This window comes from Odocoileus virginianus, chromosome 11 (genome assembly GCF_023699985.2).
Source record: "Odocoileus virginianus isolate 20LAN1187 ecotype Illinois chromosome 11, Ovbor_1.2, whole genome shotgun sequence".
NCBI classification, from domain to species: Eukaryota; Metazoa; Chordata; class Mammalia; order Artiodactyla; family Cervidae; genus Odocoileus; species Odocoileus virginianus.
Window position 1 is genome coordinate 13,941,769 of NC_069684.1, and position 13,346 is coordinate 13,955,114.

The 13,346-nt window shown below is 37.4% G+C and overlaps 1 protein-coding gene and 1 non-coding gene across 3 annotated transcripts in view; one reads left to right on the plus strand and one right to left on the minus strand.

Annotated features, from left to right (window-relative positions):
- The first annotated feature begins 3,982 nt into the window (after positions 1-3,982).
- Positions 3,983-4,089, plus strand: LOC139037614 (U6 spliceosomal RNA). The gene has a single exon (XR_011490489.1). It is a non-coding gene; the product is annotated as a U6 spliceosomal RNA (small nuclear RNA).
- Positions 4,090-6,704: 2,615 nt separating this feature from the next.
- Positions 6,705-13,346, minus strand: part of SWT1 (SWT1 RNA endoribonuclease homolog) — a 93,631-nt gene continuing 86,989 nt past the window's right edge. Inside the window, exons 18-19 of one of the 2 annotated variants that reach the window (XM_020901919.2) lie at positions 13,027-13,091; positions 6,705-7,605 (exon numbers count right to left, since the gene is read on the minus strand). In XM_020901919.2, the coding sequence (XP_020757578.2) occupies positions 7,500-7,605; positions 13,027-13,091 (171 nt within the window). In that variant the 3' untranslated portion in view covers positions 6,705-7,499. Of the gene's footprint in view, positions 7,606-13,026; positions 13,092-13,346 lie in introns of those variants that run through there. The other variant, XM_070473939.1, reaches the window with a different exon arrangement.

Genomic DNA, 13,346 nt, shown 5'->3' on the forward strand with positions numbered 1-13,346 from the left:
TGCCAGTTTGCACATTAAATGACTCTTTCTCCTCAAATATGTATTATGGGGCAAGAGGGGTAGGGTAAGATATAGGCAGTTGGGTTGTTTTTAAAAAAGGCCCTTTTTCAGTAACTGGAACACTCTACAACAAAGAGACTTATTTAACTAGATGATGATTATTTTTGTTTTTATTAAAAGGAAGCTTACATGCCTACCAAGGTTTAATCTTTTATGATTGCCTTTTTATAACTTTTTGTATTCTTAGCAGAGTACTTTCTTTACCTGTTGAAGTTAACATTTTGCAGGTTCAAATTACTGAAGCAGAGTGGCAATCTTAAAAGTATGTAGTGAGGTGTTTTATATTCCCAGAATACAAACTTCAGAACTTTTGCCTTAGCTACAGGTTTTTTTTTTTTTTGAGAATGCAATACCAATGTTTATTTGAATGGAGTTGCTGAACAGTAACATGGCTGTGATTTTTATTTGATACACTGTTTTGAAATACTTTGACTTCTTGGGGGTATATTTTATATAGCAAAATACTCAATATTATATATAACAGTAAAGAACAGTGAAGTATTTTATCTTCTAAATAATTCCTATTTTTTATCATTAACAAAACAATCCTAAAATAGCAGTCCTTGATTGTGGAAAAAAAATTACCTTAAACTGTATTGGGTTTATGAATGCAGCCTTATCAGAACTATGTTTTTGTTCAGTTTTTCTATTCATATGGATAAATACTGGTTGAAGTGGTGACTTGGTATTGTGTAATGCTACACATATAACTTATGGTGCCAAAATTAGAACATCCTAATGCTTGCTGTTGATGCAAACATATTAAAGGTACTTTGCAGGAAATCCTTGCACCATGGGATTACTATCCAAAAGTTGTTTGTGTTCTTTTTCATTACTAAAAGTTTTGGGGGGAGGGGTTTTTTTATTTTTTTCCCCAGTAACAATGGGCTTAAGATATTTGTGGGAAAATACTTACCTGATATCTTACATCTGAAATAAGGACTGTTATTTGGGGGTTTTTTTGGTTTGTTTTTTGCTTCTCTCTGAGAAGGCAAAGAGGCACATGGGAATCTCATGAGGCAACTGGGACATGACTTATCCAGTGTCTAAGCTGGGTTAAGAAGAAAATTAGGTTTTTTTCCCCAAGTATTCTACTGGTGCTTTGACACCTTGTTTCACTCATCTGTTCCACAAAGAATCACCAAGAAAGGAATTCAGTTTGCCTGGTGGCTCTGTAGTTCCTGACAATCACTACTTTCATTCTGGACCAAAACTAGGTGGGCAGATTTGAATCTAATATGATGACTTTTTACAATGGTTCTGTGTATGGTTTATTTATTTAGCACAAGGAAATAAAATTTTATTGGAGGGGTCACTATGAAATCCTTGAAATCACTTCTCAATTCCTAGGTAACATGCTTAATGCAAATATGTGGGAATACTTTGGTCAAAGTTTTATCATATTACCATTGATGCCATTGGTAGCTAAAATTATGTTAAATATATTTTGAATATAAGAAGTTTCCATAAAGGAAAAGTGCTCATTGACCAATTTTTCCTGTCTATCTGCACTTAAAAGGTAATTTTTTTTTTTTAAGGGAAGGAGAAAATGGCATAGCTTCAGCATAAATTAAAGAATTTTTGTTTTTTACCAGTGTGGGTTTCAGAGTAGTTTAGAAATGATATTGATCAATAACCACTCTTAAAATCAATTGTAATAATGCATGAAACATACCCAATTCCTAAAACAATAGGAAAAACTATAAAATACCTGTTTGAATTAACAAAACAATTGATTATATTCAAGTATGAATTTTCTTTTATTGTGATTTTCAAGGATAGGGCTTTGATATTTGGCCTCTAAGTATAGAGTCTTACATATTTTACCGTTTACAACATGTAGAATATTCCTTACATAATCATGTTTTAGGGAAGAGAATTTGGGAATATGATTAGTACTAGAATCCTTGCTAGTGAGGGACAAGGAGGCCTGGCATGCTGCAGTCCATGGGGTCACAAAGAGACATGACTAGTGACTGAATGACAAGTATACCCTATAATCTATAAAAACCCTATAAAATTTAAGGGGTTAGGCAAAGGAGAAAGTCTCTATAGATATTACTGCATCTCCATAGCGGCCGTTAGAGAAGACTGTGAGTCACAGAAAACAGTCTTCATAATACTTTTTGTGTCTTCCTTTGTTTCAAAAAAAGATTTTGAAGAGTCTCACTGGGTGAGACATATTTGGGTAAATCAGCTGGGTGAAAAAGAAGAAAAACAACGAAATATCACTGTATCAATCTCATACTTAGTAAGGCCAAGCCACAAATTTGGGCCTGTTAGCAGGAGACCCACCAAATAAATCATCTGAAGGTTAAATAACTGTGAAGTACCAGTTTTCTTCATAAAAGACCAGAAGTTTCTCAAGAGTCTTAAAGACAATAATGATAACTGAACAGTAAGAGTATATACAGAGAGCGATGTGCTCAAGTGCATGTCATGGCTGCTTTTACTAGCACAATAGCTAACAAAATGTTTAGGCTCCTCTGTTAGAAGCTCAGTTCTCTATTGGGGGTTTGAATAAGGGTGAGAAGCAAAGTTATTAAGTTATTAAGCTGGGTATGTCTAGGGTTGATATCTTGTAGGAATACAAGAATCTAAAAAAGGCAGATGTTTGAATAGATGGCAAAAGATTTGCTCAGAGAGAATAATAGGACTAATATAATTTTAGCCTGGAAAAAGATGCACACAGAATACCAAATTGTAATGAATCAGAGAAATTTAAGAGATGAACTGAAACATCCTGCAAAAGGTTTGGGAAAAGACACTGATAAACGGAATCTAATAATAGCATGAAAATGTGCTTACTATCATTGATCATTAGGAAAATGTAAAAAGCAAAATGATATACTTTGGAAAGTTTGACAGTTTCTTATAAAATTAAATATTCTATGAGACAGTAGCCTTATTCCTAAGTATTTATCCAAGTGAAATGAAAACATGTTCTTAAGAGAAACCTGTGTATGAATATAATAGTTTTATTCATAATCACCAAAATCTAGAAACTCAAATATCCTACCAGTTGGTGAATGGTTAGAAGGGTACATCCATACAATGAAATACTAAGAAATAAAAAGATAAAACACGAACGGATCCTCAGAAGCCTCATGCTAAGTGAAAAGCCTCCATTTACACAGTATTCCAGAAAAGAACTGCATGGACAGGAGACATCAGTGGCTTCCCGAGGTGGGGATGGGAGTTGGCTACAGAAAGTCACCAAGGAATTTTAAGGAGCGGTTGAAACTCATAACAGGTGAACACTGCTGACTGTGTGATGGTGTCTGACAAAACTAAAAATTGTACACTTGGAAAGGTGCTATCTTTCTAGCTTAACCAAACCTTTAAAGGAAAAGGCTTTTTTTTAAAGAGGCATAGGACATGTCAGTATTTTACCTGACTAGAAATCTCATCAGGGAACCATTCATTCTCTGGCCATGCAAGGGTTATGTACCAAATTAATGTAGTTTTGCCTACAACCATTAGTTTGTAATCGAGTTGCACAGGCTAGGAGACTCAATTTAGATCATAGTTACCACCTTGGTGGTACCTGAGATCTGAATGTCTTATCACCTTCCTTTCTTGGTTCACAGCTATAGATAATGCTCACGCTCATGCAGCTCCTTGTTTTCCCTGGAGTGGGGTTTTTTGTTGTTTTTTTTTTTTTAGCAAAATAGCCTAAAACTGGATGGAGAATGGGTTGTCCAATCTGATCCAATCTGAATCAGAAAAGGAGTACGGGTGTCAGCATCCCTCAGTGGAAGATGCATTTCATTATTCAATAGTGAGATATATTCCCTCTTAGAAGAAAGAGGTAAATTCATTCTAATTCATGGGATGAGTCAGTAGGAGCTAAAAGGCTCCAAAAGGTAGGTGAACTTGAGATGTCACATCAAGAATATGAACTGTTAAGAACTAGGCTCTTGTGCTCGCTTCGGCAGCACATATACTAAAATTGGAACGATACAGAGAAGATTAGCATGGCCCCTGCGCAAGGATGACACGCAAATTCGTGAAGCGTTCCATATTTTTACATTTCTCCAAGGAAGACATACGGATGGCTAAAAAACACATGAAAAGATGCTCAACATCACTCATTATCAGAGAAATGCAAATCAAAACCACAATGAGGTACCATTACACGCCAGTCAGGATGGCTGCTATCCAAAAGTCTACAAGCAATAAATGCTGGAGAGGGTGTGGAGAAAAGGGAACCCTCTTACACTGTTGGTGGGAATGCAAACTAGTACAGCCGCTATGGAAAACAGTGTGGAGATTTCTTAAAAAACTGGAAATAGAACTGCCATATGACCCAGCAATACCACTTCTAGGCATATACACCAAGGAAACCAGATCTGAAAGAGACACGTGCACCCCAATGTTCATCGCAGCACTGTTTATAATTGCCAGGACATGGAAGCAACCTAGATGCCCATCAGCAGATGAATGGATGAGGAAGCTGTGGTACATATACACCATGGAATATTACTCAGCCGTTAAAAAGAATTCATTTGAATCAGTTCTAATGAGATGGGTGAAACTGGAGCCTATTATACAGAGCGAAGTAAGCCAGAAAGATAAAGACCATTACAGTATACTAACACATATATATGGAATTTAGAAAGATGGTAACGATAACCCTATATGCAAAAAAAGAAAAAGAGACTCAGATGTATAGAACAGACTTGTGGACTCTATGGGAGAACCCGGGGGTGGGACGTTTCAAGAGAACAGCATCGAAACATGTATATCTAGGGTGAAACAGATCACCAGCCCAGGTTGGATGCATGAGACAAGTGCTCAGGCCTGGTGCACTGGGAGGACCCAGAGGGATGGGGTGGAGAGGGAGGTGGGAGGGGGGACCGGGATGGGGAATACATGTAAATCCATGGCTAATTCAATGTATGACAAAAACCACTGCAATGCTGTAAAGTAATTAGCCTCCAACTAATAAAAATAAATGGGAAAAAAAAAAAAAAAAAAAGATCCTGAAAAAAAAAAAAAAAAAGAACTAGGCTCTTACGGGAGACCAAAACACTAAATAATAGTGGGTCAACCTTGGAAGGGTGCAAGGACTTCTGTTTTTAAGATGATGGCCAAAAGATCAAGGAAGTAAAGTTTCAGGTTGGTCTTGGTCCCCTGTCTTTCATATGACAGGCAAAGACAATGCAAGAAAAGTGAAATGAACTCGTCTGATAAGTTCCACTGTGTGCAGTTCCAGTTGCCCACTGCAGGTCCTAACGAGAGGACCCGGTAGGACACGACGTTCTTGAGCCAGCTTCACTTTGCTCAGAATGCTGGAGAACTATGGCAGCTGCAAACAAGAGGATTCAAACCAGGTCCTTCCTAGAAGGAGACAAACGGTCTGTGGAAGTGAGCTAGGAAAGGCTGGTATAAGATGGTTCCAACCCTACTGGAATAATCCTTGGGTGCTACGTCTCAGTTATCACAGCTCCTCACTAAGGCAAGGTATTACACAGAGAGCTCTTCCCCTCATTGGACCTTTCCTCATCAGTCCCCTCTGGTTCACAGCATGCATATAAAGCTTCTGCCCAAACAAAATACAACAGCTATCCATACTGAATGGAGATTTTAAAACCTGAAGTTCTTCTAAAGATCTGATAATTTCCCATCAAAACAAATTTATGTTCTGTGCAAGGGAGTGCTTAAATGATTGTTACATTGACTAAGTTACTCCAATCCAGAGAGGAGATCCAGAAAAAAAGCAGGGGACAAGAGGAAAGGAAGCCCTCAACTCCTGCAATGGACTATCAGGGGAAAAAAGCAGAAAGTTTAAAATCAGGAAAAGGCAACAACAACAAAAAAATCTGACATTTCAAAGAAACAAACACTAAAAAAATTTTTAAGAATGTTGCCAAAGATAAAAATAAGACTAGAAAGAAGAAAACACTTTTACATCTTATAATAAATATTTAAATAAAAGGTTGAAAACTGACAATGCAGAAAGTGAAAGACACAAAGACTAGGATAAAATTAAAATCCACATATATAGGGTGAAATAAGTCATGACCAGAGTGAAAAGAAATTTCCTAAAAAGTAAAACATATTAAAAAGATAAAAGGGAAAAAGGAGGTAATGAAGCAGAGCAGGGAGTTCCACGGAGTCCACGGTTAGGTCTCTGCTTTCACTGTCATGACCCTGGGTTTAATCCTGGTTGGGAAACTAAGATCCTGCAAACTTTGAGGCACCACCAAAAAAAAAAAAAAACAACAAACAATTCCAAACAGAGCAAAATGCAATAATAACTAGAAGTAGTTAAGGAAGAAAAATCTGATGAGAGCTCTTTTGTTAAGGCGAGGGGATGCTTTCTTGGCTCCTGACAAGACAGCAGAGATGCCTTGGAAGCTTCTCCTTCTACAAGGGCTCATTTCTCTGAGGGCACTTTGAGCCCCTAGGAGGAGGTGTGGCTTTCTATGCAAACAAAGCTTATCAAATCCTTCTTCCTGATAGTGAGCACTTCACATAATTCTCTTTTATCAGAGGGTCACTTTTATAGTCATACCTCTATATAGTTCAGAAACAAAATTTGGAAGTAAGATGAAAAGCAAAATCACTAAAAATAATTTATTGCTTAAAAAAATAAAAATATTTGTAATAGAATACTAAATCATATTTACTCAAATGTATTAACAACAGCATAATATACTTTAGTAAACAAGGATTTCCAGTTTATGGTATAACGAAATAAGTCAATTAAACACTTGGTTTAGCTAGGGGCAAACATCAGCCACTACCACCTGATCCCATAAGTCTATGCTGCTTCACATTTCAGAGGAAACTGGGGAGAGGGGTCTGCCCGCTCTTCCCATTAGAAACTCACTGAAGGGTGACACGCGTGGGGAAGAGAAGAGGCTACTGCAGAGTGGAGCTGAAGTAAAAGTTCTACTTCCCTTACCTTGGGGGAAGTGAAAGGGATGTGATTACTTCACCAGGTCTACATGGAAGACAGTCCAATCAGAAAACAGCCCAGGGTAAGATTTCTCTTGTGGAATATGATGAGCATGGTCAGGCCCTAATTCTTTCTTGAGGTTTGAATGTGTCTCTGGTCACGAACCCATATCTGGGGTTGAGGGAGATGCGAATTCTGTGCCCTGGCCTTCCTCAGGTGCCACGGTGGCTCTTGCCCTAAGATGTAAAGATGGCTCTCCTTTCCTAGTCATGTTGGCTCAGTATTAAGAGTAGAGGTAGGGAGTTAAGGTCAATTTCTAAAGAGTTGAGTCCATGATTTATTCCACAATGGATGCAACAGAAGCTCAATGAGATTGTCAGTATTAGGCAATCATCTTTTTATACCTATGAGATTTCTTGCAAGCCTCTCGCGTTTGGCACAAAAGGTTGAAAAGTACTCTGTTGTTCCTGAAGACAAATACAGTTCCTTCTAAGTTACAGATCGGCACTCAGGTCCTATCGTTGACCATGTCTTAACACCATCCCCTGTTTCTGGCCTCCATATAGACAGAGGCATTGCACTGCTGCATGGTATATTCCATCTCAATCAGCTGGCGGCATCCAATGCTTAACTTTTCCCTAGAGGAGAAAGAAACGTTAAGTGACTATAAGACAGTCAGCCAGATAAATGAAAAAATCTCACTACAAAAAGAGAACACTGGGATTTGGAATATATTATTTGATATTTGAGAGTAAAAATGCCTAGAGAAATGGTTTCTTCAGTTCAGTTGCTCAGTCGTGTCCAACTCTTTGTGACCGCATGGACTGCAGCACACCAGGCCTCCCTGTCCATCACCACCTCCTGGAGTCCACCCAAACTGATGTCCATTGAGTTGGTGATGCTATTCAACCATCTCATCCTCTGTGGTCCCCTTCTCCTCCCACCTTCAATCTTTCCCACCATCAGGGTCTTTTCAAATGAGTCAGTTCTTCACATCAGGTGGCCAAAGTATTGGAGTTTCAGCTTCTGCATCAGTCCTTCCAATGAACCAAGCAACATGGGAGGATAAACAACTTAGTAATGCAATTCTTAGACAGTCATCAAGGAGACGATCTTGGGGATATTACTGAATTCATGAATAAAAGTTTCCAAGGAAGACCTGCTGCCAATAAGAGCACTGTGGAGTAGATCACATATTTTTGTTTTCTTTGGTTTGGGAGTTAAAGGTCCCAAGACTAGTGGATTCTAAGACAACACAACTCCAGACAGGAACAGACGCTGGACAGGGGACAGGAAGTTGACAGCTTTGACTCTTAAAAGAGAATTGATAACTTAGCCATTAACAAATGAATACTAGTTAACTACTCTAAACCAGAAGTGAGGAAGGAGGTAGTAAATACCTGATATTTGCCCCAACTACTCACAACTGTATCTAAGATTAAGCTTAGCTGAATCTCAAAAGCTGACAGGAGGCCTATTAACTGTGGGATCACTAAGTCATCAGTTAGAGTACCAACCCATTATACATGGTGTCTAGAGTTCAAATCCCCTGGAAACCCATTTAAATCTGAGAGGTTGTCTGCATAAATTCATGAAGGATACCCAGTATCCAGCACTGCGTCAGAAAACAGCAGTTATTTTATTATGAAAGTTACACGGTTATTGGGAAGCCCCCAGTGGCTCAGTGGGTAAACAATCTGTCTGAATGCAGAAGACTGAGGTGATGCAGTTTCGATCCCTGGGTTGGGAAGATCCCCTGGAGGAAGAAATGGCAATCCACTCCAGTATTCCTGCCTGAAAAATCCCATGGACAGAGGAGTCTGTCCAAATGGCCACAAAGAGTCAGACACAACTGAACAACTAAGCAGCATGTACACTGCTATTACTTCTTTGGTTTTTGAGATTGCTCTGAGCCACCTCCAGGGTATTGGGAAGGACTCCTAGCTACCTTAGCACACTACCCCTCCTCCCCCACCCATGGATCCCCTGATGCAGGGCACAAAGGGAAAAGAAGTGAATCAGAACTGAAGGAATAGGATGAGAGCTAACACTGGCAGCAAAGTAAATACACTATATTTTTGGAGAGGCCTCACTTCCTGAAAACATGTGGTGAGGCTTTTGACTCTGTTACTCTACACCTATTTCCTATATTTGGAGTGCTTAAAATCAGTGTTATGTTCTTGTCAGTTCTTTACAACTACTCCGAAAATGATTTTCAGAAGACTCTAAGAGATTCAAAATAGGAGAGATGTAAAATGTTTTCCTATAAACTTAAAAATGAAATAAACAAAAAGGGTAGGTCCCTATTTCTGTTCTTGGTTACTTATTCTACATGTGGAAAAAAACTTTTAATAACTAGACTTCTAATGTATTTTGGTGTCTTTTCTTTTTTCTTCTTTCTCTTTTTCCTCCTCTCAAGAGGTAAGCCCTATGCCCTCTTTTCATCCTAGTGGCATTTAGTTTCTTTATTTGTGTGAGTCAGCATTCTGAATATGGATTATCACCTACAGATTTTGCTTCCTGCATCAAGTTGTCATTGCTGCTGAGGAAAGTATCAGATGTTTTTCTAGTCTCAACCAAACACACCATCATGTGTGTTTGGCCAATACCAGACTATGATGATAGGAATTTTTGAGTTCCTTTCCCCAATGGATTAGAAGCAGAATAGCAGAATATTAGATACTGCGTACCTTAACACCTTTGCCTACTGTTCTGTAGCATCTCCAATGACTTATCTCACCTTAGCTTTTACCTCTTGCAGATTAGACATTTACAACTGAGAGAAAGCCTATTACCTATTCTGATATTTCTTAATTGCTAGAAAGTTCTTTCTTTACATTGGGCTTAAAAAAAAATCTATAAGCTGTTTGCCTAAATTAAAACAAAACAAGAAGTTGTTATCCCTGTTTCCTCCAATAGTACAGATATTTTATGTCCCTTACAGGTGGTCCTATTTTTTTGCCAAACTAAACAATCCCAACTCCTAATCCCTTCTGGAAAAAAGCTAAAGACTGGAGACTGCTTCTAGTTCTGCAATTCTGTATTGTTCATGAGATTTCTACAGAACTGCCACTGATTTTCTAAATCATCCTATTATGAGTCTGAAACTAAACTTGACCAAATCTCAAGATGGGTCAAAATAAGCAGAAATTTGATCAAATCCATAAAAAAATAACTGCAGCAGTTATCTGATTCATTTCCATAGCTAATTTTGTCAAAGTGGCATGGCAGTAGTGAATTGAAGTGCCCTACTTCCAGTATTTTTTCCAAAATCCTTTCTAGGTACAAGGAAAAGAGTACAATGGCTATTTGCTTTACAGCTCTCTTAATGTTTCTAAACACTTGCAATGTGCATCTCAAGTAAAGGGAAAATGGAATACAATGTAGTGCATATAACAACAGTATATGAACAGTTTTTGATTCAGAAGGTCTGGGCTAGAGTCTTAGAGTTTGCATTTCTTGCAAGTTCCCAGATGGTGCTAACACTCAGCTCCAGGAACCACAATTCAGAGAACCAGAGCTCTAAGGTGATACTACCACAGAGCTGATCCCTGGAGTTCAGAAAACAGTAATTCCGGAAAGCTCTTGCCATAAGGAAAACAAAGTTGTTCCTGATACTCGTGCCTTAGGCAGCATATTATTTGGATATACCAGGTACTTGAAGGAGCTGATGTCACAAACCAATGTGCATTTCACACAGAAAAAATGACCTTAGAGACTTGTCTTGTGAACATGCCAGAACATTCTGTCAAGAATATATGGGTCAAGCAAAGTGAATTAAACATTACTGCTAACTAATTTTTCATATATGTATCAATAGAGGATATCACACAAGATATTTATTTAGCAATTTATTTGATAATCTTATTAATTTACCATCCTGGATTTTCTGAGCAAACTCCTCATCTGCTCAGGGTAAGCAGTGCTCAGACCCCACTGGCAAGAGCAAAAACTAGGACAAAGAATCTACAAACTACAGAAGAGAGAAAACACGAACTGATGTATACACAGAAACACCAAGGTTCTGCTGTGTCATGGAATTCAAATTCTGGTCCAAGCCACTTTCAATGTGAAACTTTAATTACCTGCCTTATCAGAACCTATAAAATAGTTTTCTTCTTGAGCTACTTAATTTCTTCCCTATTGCAATACATTTGATGTTAGACACATCAACAGCCTCTTCCTTCACAAATAACATGTCACAAATCAAAAACAAAGATTAGCAAAGTCAGACAATCTAAGTAATTGTTTTTCTTAATATAGTGAAGTTAAATCATTCTTCCGTTTTCACTTCTGAGTCACAGGGAAGCTTTGCTACCTCTTATCTATTGCATTTGGCGCTGTGTCTAGTATGAACTACTGAAACAAAAAGAACCTCTGTCTTCTGGCAACTCACTTGAAAACTGTGAGCTGTGGAGTATACCAGAGGTGCATATGGGAGGTACCATTCACTGAAAATATAGCAAATAATTTCAGAAAAACAACAGAGCAACAAACCCAAAAGCTATTAACTTCAAAAGTCCACTGAACAGCAACTGCCATTTTCCAATGCATTCAAGATATTAGACATATTGGATTTCTCTTTAAAATCACCCTTTCAGGATGTAAGAGGGAGCTTATTAATTAATATCAAAGCTCAAATTCTTGGCATCGTTAAGTGCAAAGAAAACAAAGAGAAAAATAGGTACTACTACTTTAACTTTGAACATTTAAGTTTGACACTTGCATCCTTCCCCTCTCCAAAACAAAATATACCAAAAAAAAAACTTCACAAACATTTAAATAGTACGCTGAAGTCAAAATAATTTTAGACATTTTAATGGAACCACCCTGCAAGGGATTCTGCCCTCCAACTTATATATGGAGCTTTATACACCTTCAAAAATATCGCCAAGACTGGAAGACATTATATTTTTGATCCAAATCTCAAGTATACAAACCTTTAAATGCATATTATCTGTAATGATCTATATCTAAGAGTTGTCAGTTGTTTAGCCGCTGAGTCATGTCTGACTCTTTTATGACTGTAACCCACAAGGCTCCTCTGTCCATGGAATTCTCCAGGCAAGAATACTGGAGTAGACTGCCATTTCCTTCTCCAGGGGATTTTCCCGACCTGGGGATCAAACCCATGTCTCCTACAATGGCTGATGGATTCTTTACCACTGAGCCACCACAGAAGCCCATAAATAATATAACTGATTAACTGGTAGTCTGAAGATTAGGGTAAAAAATCATTTTCATTCTCAGCTATAACAGATGATGCATGCCTAACTGGCTTCAGATTTTCTTAGAAAACTTATTTTAATCTAGTGAATGAGTGAATTTTCATAGTTCTGCTGCCATACATTTGTGTATGACTATCAGTTCTGGGGTCTTGATATCATCAAACATATTTATCAATCTAAAGTTTTACCAGTAGAACCACCTTGATAGTTAACTTTGTCATTGTGTCCACTCATACAATTCTGTAGCTACACAAATATATCTGCAAATTATAAATGGCAAATAAACTGGTAAGTGATACAGTAGCATATTACACAGCAGTGAGAATACAGTCAGTTTTGCTACAGCTCTTGCTTTGAACACAGTTTATTGTAACAGCATTGATACATTAAAGAACAATTTGAGCACAACAAAAATTTCCTATTTTCTTATATACGATTTCATTATTGGAAAATGCCAGATGAACAGCGAAAACTGTACACAGCTTATTTAAATGAATAAATATTACAAATTTCTCAATTCTAATTTCTACAGATAGATAAAACCCACACAAGCAAAAGCTCTTAGGGCTGAGTCTTCAATATTTTTGAAAAATATAAAAAAGCCTTGACGTCCCTAAACTTGAGAATTTACTTTAAAAATTAAATTTGCTATGTGCATACATATATACATAGTTTTTTCTATGTATGAACTATTTCACATTTATAAAGGCTAAAAAAAAAATCATAGTATAGTGAAGACATAAAAAGAACCATTCACCACCACCAAGCAGTGCTATACTGATATATCTACATACATATATATATATGACTATACATACATATACGACTTACCGATACTCAGCCTGTGAAACGCAATCATAAAGTTCCTGGGCAGTAAATTTGACATTTTTATTTACCTGAAAAGAATCAATATATAGCTATTAAAAATACATATTAAGTCAAATGAAAGGTGAGAGCACAATTAGAATGGTCCAAATTCTGAAGGAGGAGAATGTCAAGTTTTTAGCTTTTGCATAAAAAGGACTAAATAATGACAATTTGAAGTTCAATGAACGTAACACTTAACACTGAACTATGTGTAAAAATATTAGTCCTATTGTTACAACTTAATCTATTAACAGAACCAGAAGAAGTGAGATGGTCCTGGGATT